The sequence below is a fragment of the Danio rerio genome, chromosome 23 (assembly GCF_052040795.2).
Source record: "Danio rerio strain M-AB ecotype USA chromosome 23, GRCz13ab, whole genome shotgun sequence".
Lineage (NCBI taxonomy): Eukaryota > Metazoa > Chordata > Actinopteri > Cypriniformes > Danionidae > Danio > Danio rerio.
In genome coordinates this window covers 26,240,947-26,265,106 of record NC_141043.1, presented here as the reverse complement: position 1 = coordinate 26,265,106, position 24,160 = coordinate 26,240,947, and the positions used below count along the sequence as shown (strand labels likewise).

Genomic DNA, 24,160 nt, shown 5'->3' with positions numbered 1-24,160 from the left:
GGTTTTATATTCGGACATTTGTTCATTTTTGAAGAGTGACAACGTGTGACACGGTCACCTTTTTTTAACCACGCTAAAGTTAGTTACTTGAATATTCTGTCTAAAATAGCATGTAATTATGACTTAAAAACAACTTTAGCACTATTTAATTGACTATGAACAGTCTTGTATTTTTTGATAGTCATTGCTGCTAATATGATTTCCCTATTTATTTACAGTTTGCAAAGAATTCTTTCCGAAATTGTATTGTATACAAATATAAAACCAATTTTACGCAGATTCGATGAGAACAGTTTTTTATTTTTGTTTAACGTTGTGTTGTGACTTTGCATAAAATCTGTTTTTCTACATTTCTTCCCACACTGTTGAAGGTTAAATGTGACTTGCCAGCCATGTACAAAATTAAAGTAGGCTACTCCAAACAACATGACAGAGTAAAGGTGTTTTGATAACTTTTATTTGAAAAATACATTTTTAATCGCTTAGAAATGTAAAAAATAAACAACACATTCATTCAATAAGTTGAAAGAGTTACAAATGGGTCTTTTTAGTGTTTACCTCTCTCATAAACTAAAGCAAAATGTGTAATTCTATATAAACGGATACCTTTACAGAACACGTACATCTTTTGAACAAATAGAATTCTACAATGAAGTATAAATAAAATAATAATAATAACAACAATACCTTAAATTTAAAAATTAAATAAAAAATAATATATTTACATTTGGTATGTATTTATGCATGTTTAATGGACTTTCAATTGTACACAAACTAAACTATATGCAAAGCTCCAAAATGCTACCTTTGAAAAAATATATATTGTATTCGTATGTACATAAATGCATTACACCTGTTTGTACCATATGCATACAGCAGTCTGAAACCCTCACCTTACAATTAAAAGACAGTACATGTGCAAAGTATGTCACAGAGCCACTGAATAAACAAACTGAATATCCTGTTACTTGGGCATGCTGGCCTCTGGTAAAGACATGCCCATTGTGCATCTGTGGCTTTGATTAGTCTGCAGTGTGTGCAAGTCCGGACGGGCATGAGCCCATTGTTCTCTTTCATGACCATCTCTGTTGTGTTGTCATTGCGCCCAGGCCCTGAGCCCCAAAGTAAGCCTGTGTCCGGTGTGGTGAAGTTCCAGGCAGAGGCTGAATCATCCTGTTATCCTGCTCCAACTCCCATATGTTATCATAGTCCATTTCCAGGTCATCTGGCTCCACCGGCTGAAGGTAAGAGTCATCTGTGAGGAGCAAAAGAAAATCATTCAGTGCTTCAAATACTACTAACTGTTTATTTTTTTTATTATTATTTTTTATGTACAATTAATGTAACAAGATATTGTTCTATAGAAACAGCACCAACATACAATAGTTTAAAACTGAGCTTTGAAACATATATACTACAGATATGTCCACTTTCTTTTTTTATTAATTTTTTTTATGATTAATGGGTTTCCTAGATTTTTTTGCTGTTAATAGATACAAATTATTTTATATATATATATATATATATATATATATATATATATATATATATATATATATATATATATATATATATATATATATATATATATATTTAATAATATTAATTGTGGTTCTTGCTAATTACATAGCTTGAATATGATCATACCCAAAACAATCAAATGTTCTTAATTCAACATTGTTTTATTAAAATCAAATACCTCAAGTTTAAGAGGCCAGTAAACTGAGCTATCTAAATTCTTCATGCCCTAATGTAAGATTTAACATGCGGTTTGTTGTGTTCTTTTCACAGAGCGGCTATGAGACGTCTTGAAGGATCTCCCACATGTGAGCTTTAAATCAGTCTCAGTGGTAATTCTGTCCTTTCGCTGGTCTTTCCTTCATGTGCCACCTGCAGCGCTGTCATTTATAACACACACACATACACACATCTCCTCTTCATCTACACTCTCGTTTCCACTGTCATGTCCTGCCTGTTCAAACACAACCCATCAAACCCCAGTAAAGGTCATTCTAAAACTATCCTATTAGCTGGATATTGCACATTGCCATAAATTATTTGCTCCCTATACTGTTGGGTTTAAACCTAAGAGTAAATACTGTCGTTTGGCCTTATTAATTGTTTATTTTAACCAGCCTATGAAGCATAATTATGATCCAGGTCACCGTTTTAAGACTAAACAAAAGTTGTGGACACAAAACTGGTTGTACTGCTTGCTGTGCATATCTTGCATATCTTGTTCCGTATCTGCATCCGTGAAATGAACATATCAGTTTGGTGCAGTCTCATAAGTTTTGCATGGCAAAAAAATCTCACCTGGTGAGTAACTGTAAGGAATCTGCTGCACCTCCATGATAGTGTGACCTGAGAAGCCTCTCTGTAACAGACAGAAGAATAGGAGTTCATGCTTTGAAGCTACAGTACATTTATTTATGACACACTGTAAAAAAATATTTTACAAAAACTCATGACAACAAAAAGCTTTTGGTAAACCTAATAATCTTAATTTGGTTACTTGTAACTTAATTCAATAAGTTAGTCAGGTTTCGTATAAATAATTTTAGCCATACAAAGTTTAAAGTAATATTATTAGACAGTTTTTAATTTAAGTTGAGATGACTAGAAAAGTTCAAACCAAAAAATTTAAGGCAGGAAGAATTATTTTACAGTGCAGTCGAGAAGGTGTTTAAAAACATTTAATTCAGCAAGGACACATGAAATGTATTAAAAGTAATAGTAAAGACATTTGTAATATTTGAAAGGAATTCTGTTTGGGACCATTTCTCCATACATAATTTCTCCATACATTGATTGCAATGTGTTCTATTTATTTTATTTTCTATGCACAAAATAAATGACTATTCATTCAGTGTAACAATGTGCAGCCAAAAATTCTAATTAGTTGTCCATTTAAACCTTTACACATGCCACAGTCTTTTAAACTATCAGGTTTCACCCATTTACTTAGTACAGGTCACAATACGTATATTGCTTGATTATTATATAAATATATGCTGAACTAAAGGGGTAGCAGGCGATGCAATGGCGCAGTAGGGAGTGCTGTCGCCTCACAGCATCTATATATCATGAGTGTGTATGGATGGGACTCATTAACACATCACAATCCTTTAAGGGAAAACTACAAAACTCCAATTACCTGAGAGATGTGGTTGTGCTGTGTCTGTCGGTTTGGAGTGGGCAGTATCTTCAGTTTAGAAACAGCTCTGGCACGTAGTTCATCTGACCACTCGCTGTTGACCTCGGGCTCGAGGGCCTGACCGGGTCTGTTTTTCCTCCCGAGAAGAGGAGTGCACAGCCGGAAAGTGGGAGGAAGGAGAGGAGGATACGACTGCTCCACAGAGCCTCGAGACGAGTGCTGTATAGCAGAAAAACATGCACTTTTTTTAGAAGATTTGCAATTTTTATTCATTTATTCATTTATTTGGTAAAAAAATAACATAATTAATTAAAGCTGATTAAAAACTTTATTACTTGGAAAGACTTGACTGTAAAAAAAAGGGAGTGAAAAATTGCTGCCTAAATTGTTATAAGTTGAATCAAACTAAGTTTTCTAGTTATTTCAACTTCAAACTAATCAAACTGACATATAAAATAAAATTACTGACATATAAAAAGTATGAAGTAAAAATTTATATAATTAAAAACTATTTAGTTGAAACCCAATTAGCTGAATAAACTCAATCAAAAGTTTTCTGTCATTTCCCACATTTGTCTGCTGCATAAAAAATATTCCAGAATAGTTGGTGGTTCATTCCGCTATGGTGACCCTTGAAAAATAAGGGACTAAGCCAAAATAAAATTAAAGGGGTGGTCCACTACGATATTATATTTTAAACTTCAGTTGATGTGTAATGTAGCTGTGTGAACATAAACAGCATCTCTAAATGTAAAATATTCAAAGTTTAATGCAAAGGGAGACCTTGATTTGTACAGAGTTAGCTTAGCAACGCCTACAATTAACGAATTTTGGGGACTACAAAAAATACTTCCGCCCCCTGTGAGATCACAAAAGTTCGTTATTGCGCATCCCACACTGCGCAGGTAAAGGCCGTGGCCAGAGGCGCTGTAACGTTACTGCAGAGGGAGAAATGCCATCCTGCTGTTTCCACATAGCTGTTCTGTTTCTGTTGTTGGGCTTCCAAATGACACGACCCAAACACAGAAGTGCTTACAGTTCAATATTAATTATGTTCCAGAGAACTATAAAATACATAGCAAGCATGATTTGACAAAACACAGCTTCCAGAATCTCTCCCAGTTCAGTGCTGGATTCAGTTAAAATCTCCTCAAAGATGGAGCAAGGAGACGCTGTGAACTCTGAGTCATGACCTGTAAGTGTTTTTATTTGTTAAAATTGATCATGACATGTACAGTGTCTAACTTTAACGGTGTGTTGTAGCAAAGATGTAAACAACGGGAAATTATGGTAACCGCTAACGACTTAGCTAACGTTACAAATCTATATTTATCAAACGGCTGTAAACGCACACACACACATACACATACACGCTCTCTTGGCCAGCACCTGCGTCTCTCTGTGGGAGACGGCAGAGTTTCTCTCTATAGGCAGCTTTGCTATGCGTTTTACAACTCGGACAATAAAGTCGCAAAAGATATGTGAACGATTCATGTTACTTACACAGGCATATTCCGCATATGCATGAAAGACGTCCTGTAACGCGTTGATTTAAAAAAAATACAGCAATGATTTCCCAACTGGAGTGTAACATCAAAAACAAATCAATCCAGGCTCACAAAGGTCTCATCTCACATCTTGTGCTTTATTCTGTCACCATAGAAAATAACTTAATCCGAGCATGAGAGAAAAAGAACAATAAAAATCTCTCCCGCGCACATGCGCTTCTCGTGTTACAGATACTTCATCGTATACACGCATAAACACACTAAAAGGCACAGAAACAGTTAAAGGAGCCGCATCCCATTTTCACTCGTTACAGACACGTGTTGACTGACTGACTGACTGTTTACACAAAACGCGCGTGCTTGTCAGGGCGTGACGTGGAGCCGATCGGCGAATCACAGCATATTATGATGATGACCAATCAGAGTCACTTGAGGGTGGGCCTTTTAGAGAAACTAGGAAATATGACAGTCGTTTTCATGTTAGCTGAGTAGCTGTGTATAATCAAAGTGAGATTTATGAAAAAATAACACGATTTCCTTCAAGTTAAACATGAGCACACATTGCTTTGCATCTTATTAACACAACCAAGCCTTAAAAATAACATTCTGGACCACCCCTTTAAAGGGGTGGTCCACTACGATATTATATTTTAAACTTCAGTTGATGTGTAATGTAGCTGTGTGAACATAAACAGCATCTCTAAATGTAAAATATTCAAAGTTTAATGCAAAGGGAGACCTTGATTTGTACAGAGTTAGCTTAGCAACGCCTACAATTAACGAATTTTGGGGACTACAAAAAATACTTCCGCCCCCTGTGAGATCACAAAAGTTCGTTATTGCGCATCCCACACTGCGCAGGTAAAGGCCGTGGCCAGAGGCGCTGTAACGTTACTGCAGAGGGAGAAATGCCATCCTGCTGTTTCCACATAGCTGTTCTGTTTCTGTTGTTGGGCTTCCAAATGACACGACCCAAACACAGAAGTGCTTACAGTTCAATATTAATTATGTTCCAGAGAACTATAAAATACATAGCAAGCATGATTTGACAAAACACAGCTTCCAGAATCTCTCCCAGTTCAGTGCTGGATTCAGTTAAAATCTCCTCAAAGATGGAGCAAGGAGACGCTGTGAACTCTGAGTCATGACCTGTAAGTGTTTTTATTTGTTAAAATTGATCATGACATGTACAGTGTCTAACTTTAACGGTGTGTTGTAGCAAAGATGTAAACAACGGGAAATTATGGTAACCGCTAACGACTTAGCTAACGTTACAAATCTATATTTATCAAACGGCTGTAAACGCACACACACACATACACATACACGCTCTCTTGGCCAGCACCTGCGTCTCTCTGTGGGAGACGGCAGAGTTTCTCTCTATAGGCAGCTTTGCTATGCGTTTTACAACTCGGACAATAAAGTCGCAAAAGATATGTGAACGATTCATGTTACTTACACAGGCATATTCCGCATATGCATGAAAGACGTCCTGTAACGCGTTGATTTAAAAAAAATACAGCAATGATTTCCCAACTGGAGTGTAACATCAAAAACAAATCAATCCAGGCTCACAAAGGTCTCATCTCACATCTTGTGCTTTATTCTGTCACCATAGAAAATAACTTAATCCGAGCATGAGAGAAAAAGAACAATAAAAATCTCTCCCGCGCACATGCGCTTCTCGTGTTACAGATACTTCATCGTATACACGCATAAACACACTAAAAGGCACAGAAACAGTTAAAGGAGCCGCATCCCATTTTCACTCGTTACAGACACGTGTTGACTGACTGACTGACTGTTTACACAAAACGCGCGTGCTTGTCAGGGCGTGACGTGGAGCCGATCGGCGAATCACAGCATATTATGATGATGACCAATCAGAGTCACTTGAGGGTGGGCCTTTTAGAGAAACTAGGAAATATGACAGTCGTTTTCATGTTAGCTGAGTAGCTGTGTATAATCAAAGTGAGATTTATGAAAAAATAACACGATTTCCTTCAAGTTAAACATGAGCACACATTGCTTTGCATCTTATTAACACAACCAAGCCTTAAAAATAACATTCTGGACCACCCCTTTAACTAATAAATGAATTTGCTGTCATGACTTTTTGCAATGTATTTATTTTTTTTACCAATTTCAAGTAAATGAGAAATTGCAAGCTGAAGTAAAGATACAATGTAAGACTCTATTGGATCAACACAAGCAACTGGAGCAAGACTTAACAGAAGCTCCACTTCTGGACTGTCGGTTGATTTAAGGATTTAGACCTAAACCCATTATGTAATCCGAGTTTTGAAAACTGGACAAGTGTAAACCTGCCGAAATATTATCTGAAATGTGCATGCTACAATTGGTAACTCTGTCTTGTTCGCTGAGCAGCCTTTTTCATTATGCATCTGCTCGGATCAATTAGTAATGCAGGCTATGGGGACTTTCCATGGCTTTAGTGCATCAAATCAGCGCCCATGCTTTCAGGGTGTTTGGTCACCGGCGGCACTGGTGTCAAATGAGAGAGCAGATCTGATATCCTGACCCACTTACCGATGGCTGGGCAGAGCTCTCCTCCAGTGGGTACATTCGGGGGGTGCCGGGGTCGTCATAAAGAGGCGAGAGAGGTTTCCGGTGGGAGAACAATTCCGAGTGGCGGTGAGGAACTAGGAATTGGTGTTTGACGTTTGTTTGTGGTGTGCTCCAGCTGTTTGACTGAACAAAGACAGAATTTTACTTTTAATTAATTTCATTTTAATACTAAAAATGGGTCCCCAGCATGCGTTTTTTTTTTTTTTTTTTTTTAAAGGATGTCTAATAGATATCTAAACATAGTCGTCTTGGCTAAAACAAGGCTAAATTTGGGCTGTCAGTGTAAATCTAATAGACATCTAAGAATAGGCCAAAACTAGACTAATCATCAAATAAACAGAAATGAATGACAACATTTATAATATCTGTCTAATCTGTCTATTTGGCGACTAGTCTAATTTTGGCCTGTTCTAGAATATCTATTAGATTTTACTGACAGCCCAAGTTTAGCCTTGTTTTAGCCAGGCTGTCTACGTTTACATGTCTATTAGACGTCTATTACACACAAAATTGTTTGCTGGGTCATTTACAATGTCACTATCATCAAATATAAAGTATGAAAGTAACAGTTCATCCAATCGCCATTTAATCTCCCTCAAGTAATTCCAGACCTATATGAGTTTCTATTTTTCTGTTAAAAACATTAAGATATTTTGAACAATGTCGGAAACCAATAGTTTAATGAATAATTGTTTCCAACATTCTTCAAAACAACTTCTATTGTGTTCAGCATAAAATAAACTCAAATAGGTTTGTAACAAATGGAGGGTGAGTAAATGATGACAGAATTTTATTTTTTAGGGGGTAAATGTGTTTATTTAGATCCTAATTAGCCTTTACCAACGTAGTGACTTATTGTTCCAGGGGTCCAACAAATAAAATAGCAAAAATACACAAAATCATCATTAAACTAATACAAAAAGTACATTAAATAAAACGACAAATACCAAAACCAAAAATAATACATTTAAACTAAGCTATAACATTAGACACCAATACCACACCCAAACAAAGACAAACTTACATTAAACTATCCTTTTAATTATGTAATCAATAACTATGGCCTGTTACCTTGACTAGCGGGGCCTTCTCAATACGTTGAACAGGGCCATTGCGATGCATTGCACTATACGGTGTGTTGTAAACTGGTGACAGGACCACTTCAGAGGCGAGATAGGATGGCTTTGGAGGGGAGGGGTAGTGGTGTGAAATGGGACGGTGGTCAGGAACGGGTCTGACACGAGAGGAGAAGCTGCTGCTCCTGCTGCCTAGATGAGCTGAGTACTGGGTGTCTGAGGAGGTCGGCCTGCTGGAAATGAACTATATCGACACACACAAAGACAGAACTGGTTAAGAGGGCTTATTTCTTTTCAGATCACAGACAACAATTGATTAAATGCTATTTTAGTGTTGTTTACAAAAAATATAAACATTTGTTTTAAAATATAAGATTGTATAGAGTCAGTTGGCTTTTCTGTGTGGAGTTTGCATGTTCACTCTGTGTTCGCATGGGTTTCCTCTGGGTACTCCGGTTTCCCCACTGTCCAAAAACATGCGCTATAGGTGAATTGTGTAAGCTCAATGGTCCGTAGTGTATGTGTGTGAATGAGTGTGTGTGGATGTTTCCCAGCGATGGGTTGCAGATGGAAGGGCATCCACTGTATGAAACATATGCTGGATAAGTTGGCGGTTCATTCTGCTTTGGCGATCCCAGATAAATAAAGTAACTAAGCCGAAAAAGAAAATGAACGAATGAATGTATATAAAATAAAAACTTGAAAACGAACTAAAATAAAATAATAATTAAGCTCAAAATATTGCAAACTATACTAAAATCTAAAGAAAAAAATGAACAAATACTACAACAGCATATGATTAATACTAAAATGTGACTTATTCAATAGGAAAAACCTTTGGTATACTTAATAAAATTAAATACTGTAACCTAGTCTTGTTTTTTACTGCATATCTGCATTCAGTCGAGATATGTTCTGGTGTATAAAGATATTTTATAGTGAATATCCACTAAATATTCACTTGTAGTCAATAAAAAAAAATCCTGTTTCAATCAGAAATATGCTAAAAGCTTGTGCTCCAGGCGAGTTCAGGAGTTCATAGTTTGCCCCAATCATTAACCACAATCATGTTAAATGTAAATCATTTTAACCGCATATAAAACGTTTCACATTGATTAAACTTACAAACTCATGTTCACCTGCTGCCTTGAAAATGTAAGTTAACTCAACTTAAAGAGAATTTTTGCTTCAACTCATGATGTTGAGTTTCACAATATATTTAACTAAAACTCAACATCTTCAGTTGAAATAAAGAATCTAAGTTGAGTTGACTCACATTTTCAAGGCAGCTGGTGAACTTGAGTTTTTAAGTTTAACCAAATGAAACATTTTACAGTGTGCAGTATATAGGTTATTAAATTAGGTCTTAAATGTTAACATTTCAAGAGTTGAGAATTAGATTAAATAGACTAAAGAATATAACGCAAGTCTCCTACTTGTTTAGAATACTTGGCATACTTATGTGCATTGCTAATTCATAAGATTCTTGTAGGTGGTAAGAGCGGAAATCAGTCACACAGTTAATTATTAACAGTCCAAAGGAAACGCTGCTGGTCTAGTTTATAACCACATGTGCTGCTCCTCTAAAATAAATATACAAGTCATCGTGATGAACAATGCCTAATATTTTACATCTGTGGATTACCATTGACTAACTTTAGGAAGAGCAATTCAGCAAGTTTAACACACAGCAGCTGGACAAATATGTTCACAGTTTGATTTTAATGGGTTGGTAGGATTGACACTTACGCAAAGTGGCTCAGCATAACCAGGGGAAATTGGGTTGTCATCAGCACTGGGCAGCTGGAGATCATAAGATCTGCGTTTGTCCTGCTTTGGTGGCTCGGAAACTCCATGGCTGCTGGCGCTCCACCTGTCCAACTCTGGAGCCTGAGAATAACGTGAATGTGAATATCTTTCGCGCAGTATCAAAGATACTCAACACCTTGTCCAAGATGGAAGTGAACGCTCACCTGTTTCTGTGTTGGAGTGTAAATGATGTCATACACGGGGGGAGGAGGGCTGAGGATTGGAACATCAGCGTTTTTGAAATACTGGATCCAGTCGTGAAACTCGCTCTTGTTCAGACAGGACACGATGATGGGGTTTATCAGCTTCCCTATCAATGAAAAGCCACAAGAGATCGAGTCAGTTATGTATCTGTGCAGAAGCATGCGTGCGACACTAAAACAATCAGAGCTTACATTCATCTTTATGGAAAATATCAAATCTTTGCCAAGTACAATAACATCCGGTGATTGAATTATGGCTTGTTAACTCACCCTCAATCATAAATGTGTTGGGTTTGATGTCCTGGCAGGGAGTTGTAACTGTGATCATGTTGAGAGGAAGTTTGCCCTGCAATTTCAAATACATGCAAGATTATATTCAGAGTACATCACACAGTTATTTGCGTGGCGTTACTGCTGCGTTCTGTTGCAAGAATGAAATTATTTTGAGATACCTTGTAAAAGAGGCCATCACTCTCTTCTGACAGAATTATGAGATAGTTGGGGTACAGCACCAGCAGACGGTCATACTGCTCCTGTAAGCCGAAGAGAGAAATTCAATTACAGTTATTATTGCTTTTGCACTGCAGTTCAATACACAAGATGCTGATATTGAGTTGTTTTTAGACATTATTGCAGTTACTTAGTCTATTTTTGCTCTAGGAATGAAAATGTTTTCAAAGGCACAGAAGAGTCATTGTCTCTTATAAAAAATTAACCATTGCTTTACTACAAATTGCTAAAAGAATGTGTTTTTATAACCACAAATTAACCACGGCTTTGATGCACTAATCATTATCATAATAGTTTAAATTTACATTTAATAATTAGATGCTTTTATGAAAAGCAACTTAAAGCAGATTTATTTTAATAAAACCAACCTAATGAAGCTGTGTTTGCTGAAATCATGCAACTGTAGTTAGACTAAAGGGATAGTTCATGCAAAAATAAAAAGACTCTAAAAAGATGTTTCCATTTACCTATTTTTATTTGCATTTGTTTATTTATTTGAAACATCATGACGCTTTTTTGCGTCATGATGTTTTGAAAATGGGCATAAAAAATGTCCGCATAACTGAGTAGGATTAACTTTTTATTTGATAAGAAAAGACGAGCATAAACTACGATGGAACTTTTACCAAACAAATTATGTGTGTTAAAAATGTCATGTTGTTATAAGAGATCATGTGATGATCCAAAAATGTGTGTGAAATTGAATGGACAAACCAGCAGGCTGAGCACGTTGTAATACATCTAAAATGTTGTTTTGGTCATTATAAAATGTAATAATTTGATTCATTGGATAGAAACGGTGGTTTATTCTCACGTCTTTTATACGATAATCCAGGTTTGTGCATAAATTTAATTCAAATCTTTTGATGGAAACATAGCTAGTGACTTCAAACAATTATGAGTTTCTTTTTTTTATGTTGAAATAAAAAAAAATGTTGTAAAACAAAAAATGTTGTTTTACAGTAAATGTCTGTAATTTAACATCAATTATTTTAAAGTAAATGTCAGTAATTGAATGGCGGTTATTTTACAGTAAATGTCTGCAATTTAATGGTCGTTATTTTACAGTAAACGTCTGTAATTTAACATCCATTTTTTTAACAGTAAATGTCTGTAATTTAATATCCGTTATTTTACAGTAAATCTCTGTAATTTAACAGCCTTTACTTTACAGTAAATGTCTGCAATTTAATGGTCATTATTTTACAGTAAATGTCTGTAATTTAACATCCATTATTTTACAGTAATTTTAATTTAACATCTGTTTTTTTTTTACAGTAAGTGTCTGTAATTTAACACTTGTTATTTTACAGTAAATGTCTTTAATTTAACAGCGGTTATTTTACCCTGTTATTTTTTTTTTAAAGCACACTTTTTAAAAAAACTACATTTTATTACTACATTTTACTAATGGATAATCCCATTGTGACTTGAGTGGAATTTTAGAACTGGATCTAACTGTGGTCTAATCATAATACTGAAGCTGACCATCACTTTATACTAATTTCCCAAAGGTCTCACACTGACCCTGAGTGTGTGTTTTAGCTCGGCTCAGGGTGTGTACTTCAAAGACAGCTGTTGGGTGAGTCAAGTCAAGTGCGTGAGGCAAGCAACTGGTTTACACACCCTTTTCACAAGCAGATCCTCTCCGCTCTCACAGTACACTTAAGAAGGACTATCGGTTGCACACCCTCCCTCATACTTGGCCACACGTACACCGGATATTTGGTTACACTACACGTTTCCCATAGTACGAACTAGCATGCTTTGTGTTTGTGTGCTGACGGTTCAAGGAGACTCGCTGATACCAGGCAGACTTTGACTAATGAGGGTTGTGTGAAAGCAGCCGTGCCCAAACAGACTCTCCTGAGCGTAAACTGAGCTTGCTTTGCACCTCTCAAAGAAGCATGGAAGTGAATCTAGGGACCCTTGTCATGCTAAGACCAAACACTTCATTCAAAGGCTTTTCAGAGTGAACGTCATTTACAGTTGCGTAATGTTACCAGTGTTTGCAAATGGTTGCAGGCCTGGCATGTTACTTTACTTATTAGAATAAAGAATAAAATTAGAGTCTGTATAATAAATATGTTGCTGTATTTAAATAGTTTTACAATTTTAACTAATTATTTTTACAATCCACAATTAAAATGAGTAATATATTCGTTATGGTTCTTTACCAGCTGCTTATTGTTAGTCCATGTTAGCTCAGTGTCATTCAATTATGTGTACATCATAAAACCAAGTTGCAATATGTTGAAATTGATGTCAACTTGGATTAAAAATATGTTAACATGTTTATTTATTTTAATAAAGTTTTATATATTGTATTTCCAGGTTGTACAAGTAATCCACCCATGAAGGTCAAGATGTTGGATCTTAAAGAGCTCTTACCTGACAGGGCATGTGTTGCAGTTTGACTTTGGTGACGTAAGTAATGGGTCCAAGACTCTCTCGTTGTGAACCCTCCCACTCATAGATAGGCTCTTTACTGATGGAGTTCCTCAGCTCCTCCTTTCCTACTGTGGTCTCTTCTGAACACTGTGGCTGTGGAGACCAAATTATGATTCGGTCATTCAAAAGAAACAACTCACATGATGTATCCTGCATGATATTCAGGAACAATAAAGTCATCCAAACTGGAATTTCAAAGAAATCCATTGCCTTGCTGCAATAGCATGATGTGTCAGAAATGTCTTTTTAAGATACAGCTATGTTGACCACAAAAGAAACCACTTCTTTAGAGGACAATGACAAGCATTAGTCACTCTGACCTGAATTAACACTTCTTCTTAGCTTATACATTGTCTTTGGCAGTCACAAGTATGAATAATCTAATTAAAACAGGGTTCATACCGTCATGGAAAACCTGGAAAAGTCATGGAATTTTTTTATGACAATTTCCAGGCCTGGAAAAGTTTTGGAAAAACAGTAAAACCCATGAAGTTTTGGAAAAAGTAATGGAAATTTGTTTAACAAATATCTGCAACTTGAAAATATGCTGGTTGTCTTCTCTGTCCTTGGCCAGTCCCATAGTCTCACATTATTAGTGCTGTGCAAGCGTTATCTGAATAAATTTGAGAAAAATATAAATTTAAACTAAGTAGTTGGTGGTTCATTCCGCTGTGGCAAACGCTGTGATAAATAAGGGGTCAGGCCTAAAGAATGGATGACTAAAATATTACATGAATGAATGATTGTTGTGTGTTCAAACATTTGATCGTGCATTATTTTTCTCATTTACCATATATACGTAGACATTATAGGAAACCTGTGGTCATGAAAATTTACTTGAAAGTCATGGAATTTTAGTTGTAAAAAATGTGTAGGAACCCTGTTGAAAGGTAGACTTTTCAGTACCTTAACTCTTGTGTATGTCTCCTGTGCGATTGCATCGCCACCGTTGGCCTCGATTTGTTCTTTCAGAAGCCCAAACCAGTTGTTCATCTCCTCTTCTGTCGAGCAGTACACAATGATAGGGTTCAGGCTGACCCCTGCAAAGGTCAAAGAAAAGGGGTCAAAGGTTAGGTCAGATGACTACGACCACTGGCCATCTGGGTCTGTTTGGGAGCCAGTAACAGGTTGCTGAATATTTTGGTAAATATCTTGTTTTTAAGTATAGATGCAATGGCTTGGATAGCAATGCTCGGTTTCATGTCAAAATGTCAGTGTTGACTCTTCTGACCCTCAGAGAAAATAATCAGTTTCAAGAGCTCTTAACATCACAACATGCCATGCATTCATGGTAAACCAGTTGTGCCTTTATTGAGACCAGCTACTCTGTAAGAATGCATCAAATCTGGAATCTTACTTTTATCAAAGCCACATTCCAGCCTTTATCAGGCCAGATATCAGCCCTCTGTCCTGCCCTGTACAGTCATTTCCAGTTAGGTGTGAAATGTTGTTAGTAAAGGCACGTGTTCATGTGAAAGACTTGATCGTTTTTTTCCCCAGAATACATATATAAATATACAATAATATACAAATAAACAAATATGATGTCATCTTGGAAAAAAGGGACCCAAATTAAGTTTTAGAGATCCTTTTGGGGGATGTAAACACAATCAACGGTCTCAATTTATTTTCTGTTTTACATTTTTAATTTCTGTAGCTTCTGAGAATCCAAAAAGAGCCACATATTAATAAATAATGTTATGATAGCTGTTTTAACATTTAGTTAGGATTGAATTTTGTCGTTGCAGTTATGAAATTGTTTATGGGCCAATGACATCACCACATTAAAATGGCCTATATCCTTGGTTCCTCCTTGGAAACAATCACTCTGGATGAAAAATGCCATTTTACAATGTAAAATATAAGTGTAGCTCCACGACTCTTCTTTGATGTGTAAATATTAAGGTCAGAAAGCTGCTTTGTAGTGGAAATTAGTGAAAGAAGAAACAAAGCTTTTCAAAATTTATAAACAATTGAATCAGTTGTTTTGCAAAATGTCTCATTAAAATGTCTACAAATTTGTAAAACTGATTCAAAACCAGGTTAAAGATATGAAACCTGTTCGGTTATTTACCACTGGGCCAATCTGAGATAACCTCCATGATTCATGTGGATTTTGCGTTATTACACAGACCCCAACCCCTTAACTGCTGTTTCTCAGCCTTGTCATTTTAGTTGTTTCATTTGTGTCAGTATGCATTTTTTCTATTCATGCAAGTTCTACAAAAAAGCTTCAGTGTGTGTATTTAGACACCTCTTTTCAATCTAAAATCCTGCCTGATGATTCTGTGCCAAATAAGGAGATTTGTTCAGTAATTTAGAGAATGGGACTTAACATCACATAACAGTTAAGCTTTAATTCTTTTTTTTTTCCAATCAATCATGGCCACACTGACTCATCTTCCCAGAACATTAAGCATTTAAAGCATTTTGCTGATTACTCAGTGTGACAAAGCAATAAAGCCGATATTTTTTCCATGTGGTAAATTCTCATAAAAAAATTTATAAGCAGACTTGTGTGTTCAGGTCCAGCGCTTTGGAATGTGGAGGACTTTAAATGAGACGGAGAAGTGAAGAGCTGCGCAGCTGAGCGAGTTCAGGCGCACCTGTCGTATAACAAGGGGGGTCTTGAAGAGCAATTTATGTCTTTTTTGACTAGTGGCAAATGGAGGAAGTTTTCGGTAGTCAGTCTTTTGAACCTCTGGAATGTCCGAACATGGGAAGTGGTTTTGGGCCGCACACTGTGGCTTTACAATGCACGCCTCCGTGTTTTGTTTTCCGGTTAGTTAAGAGTCACAAATTCCATCCTCACATAACACTCAAAACAACAGGGTTTCGAATAAAGAAGAGCTAGAGTGACCCTCAACGATTAAGATATAAAATATCAGAGCATTAAAACCCACTGGATTGGGCAATTCCATATATGTAATTTTATCTCCCTGTTGCTTTTATCTTGTGTTTCTTTCCTCCTCCTTCCTGTTAGTTCAGCGCTGGATTATCAAGCACGCTCACCGTTTATCTGGAATGCAAATTCCTGCAGATCACCAAAGCTGTTCCTGTTCTGCACCTTGCAAATTGTGAGCTCTTTGAGAGGAAGTGTTCCCTGTTTAACACAAATAAACAAAGTTTAGTTTAGTAGTTGACCTTTTTTATCAAATTTTAACATAGACATACACATTTCCATGTGCCAGATAAAAAATAAATCAACAAGCAAGCAAGTGAACACACAAAACAAAAGGCTTCTCAGTATTTTATATCAGATTACAATGTGACCTGTTTTTCTAATCTTCTAGTAAAATATTTCCAACTCCATCACCTTTTAAAAACAACATAAAAGGTCCCCAAACTCTATCAAAAGTTCAGTATTTATTTCTTAATATACAATTAATTTTTTTCTATTGACATGTTTGTTACAATCTCTTTCAGGCAAGGTTTCGCTTGCAGAATACGAATATTCATAAATATATGCTCCGTCTTTCTTAATCTGATCTCATTGGGAAGTTGACTTTTATTTTGATAAAAAAAGCACTTTGATATCCCAAGCTAATAAAAATATAGTCTCGAATTCAAATTCGATCAATAATGTATACAACAATATTATATACATATATATATATATTAAGTTTGGTCGTACTTTACAATAAGGTTTCATTAACATTAATGTTAATGTATGTGTATATATATATATATTATATGAACTAATACTGATCAGTATGTAGTTCATTTTTTACTGATGCATTATTAAAATCAAAATGCATGCTTAATACCATTAGTTAATGGGTTAGGGAGTTAAAAAAATTACTTTATTTTCATAAACTAATGTTAAATATGATGAATAAATACAGTTATAATTGTATCGCTCACTGTTTATGTTAGTCACTATAACTTTAACTACGACAACCTTATTGTTAAGAGTTATCACAAGCTTTATATATGTCTATGTAGTTTCATATTATTTTAAAAACAAAGGCATGTTATGTTGTTAAGAAAATTATTACAATTTAGACATATTCAGTGTTGCGCAATGCTCTGTCATCGATTATGAACATTTATTACCTTGCCACCTCCCAGTGACTCGGATTAGTGAAAACAGACATAATAAAACCTGATTAATGCAGGTCACAATAGACAGATTTTATGATTGAATACAACCTAGTGTGGCATTTTTGGTGCAGCTAGACACATTTGACATCATCGTAAAGCTTAAAAATCCTGTAATTTCCGTCTCTGTTACCACATGACTCAAACGACAGTCCGAGCCTAAGGCAATGACACACGCGCAGCCATATATGGAGCTCCTTTACATTTCAGGCTTTGGTATGCATTGTCAAACAAGATGAATAGATGCATCTTTTACCTGGTATGTTAGTCCAGTTGTGTTGTTGGAGACAAAATGGAGATGGGTTTGGAACAGGTCCAGGTAGCAGTCATGCACATCCTAAAAGAAAAGACACATTCCTTTAGCTCAGCATCTACACAATCGGAGGGATCATTTCAGGTAATGCTACTCTATAGGCTTGGATTCAACAACATTAGAGGATTAAAAGATTTGTTTTTTATCTTTATTATCTTCCTGTTGCTTGAATAGGATTAGATTTTCGTAGGTCATGCTGAATGTGAACTCAAAACAAACTGCATCATTTCACCTAAATTAATAAAAAAAAATTTATGTCTTAAGTTTCAAAAACACAATTTTAGGCTTTAAAAACTCTTAAATTCACTGAAATATTGTTTTGTAGGTCCTAAATAATTTTAAATGGGTCTTAATTTTCCTTTATGTAAAGCTGAAGTGTCAAAACTAGGGCCCATGGGTCAAAGTTGACTCATTGTAACCTTTGATTTGGTCCGTCATCCCTTCTGAGAAGAGTGGGATAATTTTGGGGGAGTTGAGGTTAATAGTTTTAATACCCTCATTTTTTTGTTTTATTTTTAAGCTACAAAAAACAACCTTGAATTAAATGTTTTAATTAAATGTTGTAAATGAAGGCAGGTGCAGCTTAATAGTGTATTTGGCAATAAACTCCATAATGTTATAAATAAAATACTTATGTTTACATTATAATAGGTTCATTATAAAATATTAAAATATATAATGGATTAGTTACAACTAACATTACAACTAATGTGCTTGTTTTGACACATTATTTAAAATATGTGGCAAAGAAATGACTGATTCAATTTTATTTTCTGCTGGGCCATTTAAAAAATACTTAGGTTCTAGCGAAATATAAGCCTGAAATTTCAGTGTTTAAGGTCTTAAAATGGTCTTTAAAATAGTCTTTGACTTAGTAAAACCTGCAGAAACTGTATATAGTATACTATAGTGTATAGTAGTGTGAAACATAGTACTTTTACTATAAAACTATACTGTAGTTTTAACTTAATTACATTTAACAAACATAAAATGTCAATTTAAACTCTTATGACAGACTTAAATTAAAAAATGAGGTTGAAACGCAATTAAATAATTTAAAACAATTAAAATAACCACACAAAAATTACGTTGTCATGCCTTATATGACATTTAACAATGTTTTAAATGGATAGTTCACACAAAAATGAAAATTTCATTATCATTCACTTGTTCAAGGGTTTCTTCTGTTGAAAAAAAATGCTGATTGCTAAGACCCAGTGACCATTATTCTTCAAAATATCTTCTTTTGTGTTCAGCAGAAGAAAGAAATTCAAAGTTTTAAAATCACATTAAGGATTGTATAATCAGTAAGATTTTTGGGTGAACTGTCTGCTTTGGTCAATTTAATATGATGTTAGTTCAAATAACTTCTGAGTCAACTTTAAAAAATTAAAGGCAGCAACTATTATTTTTGGAAATGGAATGGTAAAAGTCTTGTGTAAATCAAGTCTCAGTGAACACTTTCTGAGAAGTGTTTATTTTCTCTAAGGCCTGACGTTGATTTATCGCGGACAGCTCATTTCCTTTCATCTCATCTAGGTCTTGACTTTTACCACATGTTACAGAATATGCTATTATCACAAATACTGTTAGGTAACATTTCCTTTCAACTTTAATGTCACCACTGTACAGTACGTTCCCCCTTTGACCTCACCCTCTCCCATGTTATTTTTCTTTCCTGCACCTTCTCGCTCATTTTGTTTTTCCCCCCAGTATGACTACATATTATCAAAGCAAAGATATTCCCACGTTTCAGAGTCAGTGTGTAATATATCAGCGGTTTGATCAGTGCGTTCTGCCTCAGGTAATCTCATTTCACAACACCCCATGTCTCTGCGTGTTTCGACACAGCTTAAACTCCCCGACTGACTTGCATCAGTTATTCAGCAAACACACATACGTCATTCCGCCATATGACATCTTGTATCTTCCACCTGTTTGTTGTGCATTTGCTCATAGAGAGTGAGTAAGTGACTGACATCGGTGCTCAGACCACTTTAATTATCACGTGAAAGTCTGTTTTAAGAGGTTTATTGAATGATTATTCTTGACGACAGTGTGTTTGGGTTTAGTTTTGGATGTAAATCGGTGTGTCTCTTACCTGGCAGTGTAGGAAGCGAAAGCGGACTTTGGAGCTGTGGATCATTCTACCATAGTTCTTTACATTAATGCTGCTCTTTTTCCATCCACTTGCTGGGTCGTAGGGGAACGGAGGGTCCCATTTAATGTTCTCGATTGTTTGAAGATCTTTGGGTGACATTTCCTGTGACAACACGCATAGTGTTAAATATTAGTGATGCAATTATTTGTGAAAACTTAGCTAATATAGGGTATACTAAGAAATGTGTCTTATGCTCTGTTGAGATTTTCTTAAAGTTTTAAATGAAGCATTTTTGTAGCAGAATCTAGCATTTACTACATATTATTTGCATTCTAAAAATGTCTAAAAATGTCTTTAGTTTTGATATTATTTACAGAATTTCGATGGAATTTCAAAGCTTCAGTTTTGAAAAATTAAAACTAAAAAGCATGGAGGATATAAATAACATTTTGAATGAACTTTCAAGTTTTTGTAACTATTGGAGCATAAAACATGTTTTATGGTCGCTTCTGCTTATAATTTCCAAAATATTATTTAAAAGTTTATTATGTATAATCAATTTTGAGTAAAAAAAAATTGACATTTTGAAGATTCACATAACTTTTTTTTAATAACACTTGAGTCTGCACCACAAAACCAGTCAAAAAGGTCAAGGAAAATGAGATTTATACATAATCTCAAAGATTGTATAGGACAATATTTGGCTGAGATACAACTATTTCACTATCTGGAATATAAAAAATAAGAAAATCACCTTAAATTGTCCTAATTAAGCTTTAAGAAATGCATATTGGTAGTTAAAAATCGTGTTTTGATATATTTATGTTGGTCGGGCTGCACAATATCTTGTTTCAACATTGATATCGCAATGTGCAATAGTCAAAACGCAAAGATATAAACTATTAAGTCTGGGTTATAGTTAATCAGCAGCTACAGAATTGTATTTAATCACTGCATTATTACAGAATTTATGCAACAAAGAAAGTTGTTTGTCTTTGTTTCTTGTCCAAATATCTACATTTCAAAGCGAAAACAAGATTAATTGCCTTACTGGCAGATCATTTTGCTTGTTTTCATTTATCCTTATTTCATCTGATTTTAAAGCAAAACTATGTTTGTACTTGATCTAAGAATTGTTTTTAGATATTTGGACAAGAAATGAGACAAAGCAAAGTAAGAAAAGCATTTTTTGGCATTGTGATTAGTCATATTTTGAACCTGAACACTGTAAAACTGTCAAATAGTACTATTTCAAACTATTATGTAAAACTCAGGGGCAGACTTAAACGGGGTAATCAGCAGCTTAGGGCCCTGGGAAATTAGATGGAACATGATCCTTTTATAATATTCTTATGATTTTTGTCATAACGTTAATTTGAATAATTTCACTTCTACAGTGTATTTTTGTTTATTACCACAAACATGCCCGTGCAGCTTGAGACTGGTTTTGCTGTCCAGGGTCACATATTCATAACTTAACCAGATAGTTGACCTTGTTTTCCAGTAACATTCTATCAATGCTTCTAAAATGTCATTAAAACCAAAGAAAGTGACTCTTAAAAGCATAAAAACTTAATCATAATCTTATGAAAATATTACCAAGGAGGTCTCTCACCTTTCTTGGGGTCACTGTGCAGAGAATGTTGATGATGCTGTTAGACTTCTCCTGTCCCTCCTGTGGGTATTTCTTCCGGAACAATCTGCTGCTGCTCACAAAACAAGACGCCCTAGTTAGTCAGGAATGGGTTGTGGGATAAGAACAGATAGATATGACCCCACAGAGGGGTTATCTTGACTTGGGATGATCAGTTAATCACGACCAGTCTAAGTCAAGCTGTCTGAAGATCCCGGGGCTCTGTGTCCCACACAAAAGATTGCATCACCCTTACACATGTCTATTATTCCATAGCTGCCGCTGCAGTCAACATATCAGCTTCACATCTCTGTCTGCAGCATTTAAAAAGAAAAAAAAAACAATAAAGCTTAAGTTACAAGCCACAATGGCCCGCTCATGAAATGCCTTTTGTTTCCTATGACCCCCATTTATAATCATTAGTGTCAGATATATATAATGAAGATCTTCCTGCGCGACGATAAGCTAAGGAAGTCAATGTCAGCGCGGAAGTCTCATCCGCAGTGACTCCCCTGTTTTTCTTCTCTAGCTTTGTCAATCTGTCTCTGCTTTGAATGCAATTAGCATAACAACACTGGGCTCATTCATGCAGACAATAATAGGAAGTATCGGTGATTTACCAGGGCTCAGTGATGAACGTGTTTGGCATCCGGAGAATTCATTTAGAAGAAGAATGCACGTTGTAGACTGTTTGTTATAGAGAACGTGCTCGTAAAACTTTGACAGCGACAACTTTGTAACTGCATGCAACTATTTACAGTGGATAACAAAAAAATGCTATCACTCAAGGCACTTGTGTTAAATCTGATAGGGGTGCTGGGTTTTAAAGGGTCTGCGTCCTGGTACACTGAACTCTGATCTGATATGTTTGCAGTAAAAAATACAAAGGCTTTTTTTATGGTCTAGGACTCTGAACCCTAATTGAACTGAGCAACTTCTATTCGGAGCACATGTGAACCAGACACAACAATCGTACAGTGGATTTAAAGTAGGCCAGATGCATGTTTTACTGACAGATAGACGAGTTGTCCAAATTAGACAGCAGTAAATTACATGGATCGCTGTCAGTAGCCGTGCAAGCACAATAGTATTACTTTCTGTGCAGGATAAAACTCAATTCTCTCCAAAACCAAGGAAACCTGAGAGCTCTTCCCTGCCCTGAAGGCTACGCTGGAAATAGAAATAGATCTAACTTCATTACACTGGTGAATTCTATCAGCAGACGAATGTATGTGAAGTGAGATCCTGACACTGAGTTAATGAGATTTACAGGCAGCATCATTACACCACTAAATTCAAACCATTAAACAACCTTTATCCTAACAGCTTCTGTCCTATACAGAAAATTACTTTTAATCAGTAACTTTGTCTAATTTCCTATTTAAGCATCCTCAGGAATGAATGTTACTCAGCAATTTAATTAAGAAGATAAATATTCACAGAATGATAGTGTAATTTATATGTTTATGTTCTTAGAAAGTTTTCTTAACACTTAACTTTTGTTTTTTTATGTTTTAAAAGTTTTTAAAATATATATTTTTTCAAAACATAATCAAATTGTAAAGACGACATTTCGATTATAACCTTTTTTCATACAACCTAAATTTCCTCACAATATAAATGTATGTTTTTGACTATTTCGAACAATGTAAAACCCAGCAGTCAACTTGATCAAATGAAATAAGTGTATTTAACAAAAAATTTACTGAAAGTAATTCTACTCATTTGAAAAGAGTTTTGAACTGATGAGTTCATTAAATACCTCATTACTTCAACTTTAAAAAAATGTTTTACCAATGAAAAACATCCTTAAAACATAATATATTATTGTTTATGACATGATCAAAACTTAATTAACTATTTTTATATATAGACACCTAATTTACTGTATGTATATATATATATATATATATATATATATATATATATATATATATATATATATATATATATATATATATTATAATCAAAACAATAGGAAAATATTCTTAGAGTATAAACTTGTCGAAATGTAAGGACAACACTTTAAATATAACCATTTTCTCATACAAGTTTTCTTGAAACAAATGTATGTTTTTTGAAGATTGAGAATAGAGAATTGAGACAGCTGATTGAGAATATTAGAAAAAGCATCTAAGAAAATATTCTAACAGTAATTAAAAAAATGTTTTACGAATGAAAAACATCCTTTAAACATAATATATTGTTTGTTCTTTACAATATCAAAACTTAATAACCGTAATATAATATATATATATATATATATATATATTCAAAACTTAAGGGTAATTTTCTTAGAATATAAACTTGTCTGCTAACATTTTCAAAATAAAAGCAAGCAAAAACGTCCGTTTTGAACTTTGACAGAATGACCTATAATATTAATTATCTTTAATTATTACATTTTAAACTGAACATTAAATCAACCGTTTACGTGAGATTCCTTTAGTCTGAATTACATTTATACTTTCAAAACTTTGTTGTTGTTTTTTTACCTGTTCCTGCGTATAAAGCTCTTGCTGGAGAACCTGAAGTTGTGTTGGGGGACGCATGACATACTACTCCCCATGTTGATCCTGGTTTAGTGTGTGTATAGCTCCTGGATGAGAGAGTCCGGGTGTTTTTGTCTGCAAGATCAATAGTTGTAATCCAAACTCCCAGGAGCCAAGTGAATGAGTAAGTGTTCAGCACAGAGACCAGACTGATACT

At 35.0% G+C, this 24,160-nt stretch overlaps 1 protein-coding gene and 1 long non-coding RNA gene across 12 annotated transcripts in view; one reads left to right on the top strand and one right to left on the bottom strand.

The window, feature by feature from the left end:
• LOC137489184 (uncharacterized) overlaps positions 1-24,160 on the top strand; it is a 298,052-nt gene that overhangs the window by 233,591 nt on the left and 40,301 nt on the right. For 4 of the 8 annotated variants that reach the window (XR_015523546.1, XR_015523547.1, XR_015523553.1 and 1 more), the window contains 3 exons: positions 1,110-1,244; positions 1,792-1,826; positions 13,187-13,279. This is a non-coding gene — a long non-coding RNA (uncharacterized LOC137489184). Of the gene's footprint in view, positions 1-1,109; positions 1,245-1,791; positions 1,851-13,186; positions 13,280-24,160 lie in introns of all 8 variants that reach the window. The other 4 variants (XR_015523552.1, XR_015523554.1, XR_015523551.1 and 1 more) reach the window with 1 other exon arrangement.
• plekhn1 (pleckstrin homology domain containing N1) lies at positions 436-24,160 on the bottom strand. Of its 4 annotated transcripts, none has more exons than XR_015523498.1 (16): positions 23,947-24,160; positions 21,434-21,524; positions 19,819-19,980; positions 17,661-17,741; positions 16,316-16,406; positions 14,210-14,343; positions 13,244-13,396; positions 10,795-10,875; positions 10,613-10,688; positions 10,304-10,449; positions 10,080-10,220; positions 7,761-8,574; positions 7,216-7,705; positions 3,158-3,376; positions 2,317-2,377; positions 436-1,255 (listed from the first exon to the last, which is right to left on the bottom strand). XR_015523498.1 is itself a non-coding variant. In XM_087307115.1 (16 exons), the coding sequence occupies exons 1-16, from the start codon at positions 24,018-24,020 to the stop codon at positions 1,074-1,076; spliced, it is 2,103 nt and encodes a 700-aa protein (XP_087163241.1). In that variant the 5' UTR covers positions 24,021-24,160; the 3' UTR covers positions 436-1,073. The 4 variants fall into 4 exon arrangements, 1 of the variants encoding a protein (XP_087163241.1); XM_087307115.1 differs by having other exon boundaries at positions 7,216-7,377; positions 8,326-8,574; XR_015523499.1 differs by lacking the exons at positions 436-1,255; positions 2,317-2,377; positions 3,158-3,376 and having other exon boundaries at positions 7,415-7,575; positions 7,735-8,574.

Coding starts and splice junctions, on each gene's coding strand:
- plekhn1 (XM_087307115.1), bottom strand. CDS start 24,020: ATGGGGAGTAGTATGTCATGCGTCCCCCAACACAACTTCAGGTTCTCC. Junction 13,397..14,209: donor AGACATACACAAGAGTTAAG/GTACTGAAAAGT, acceptor TGGTCTCCACAG/CCACAGTGTTCAGAAGAGAC. Junction 10,689..10,794: donor GTGATGGCCTCTTTTACAAG/GTATCTCAAAAT, acceptor TTGAAATTGCAG/GGCAAACTTCCTCTCAACAT.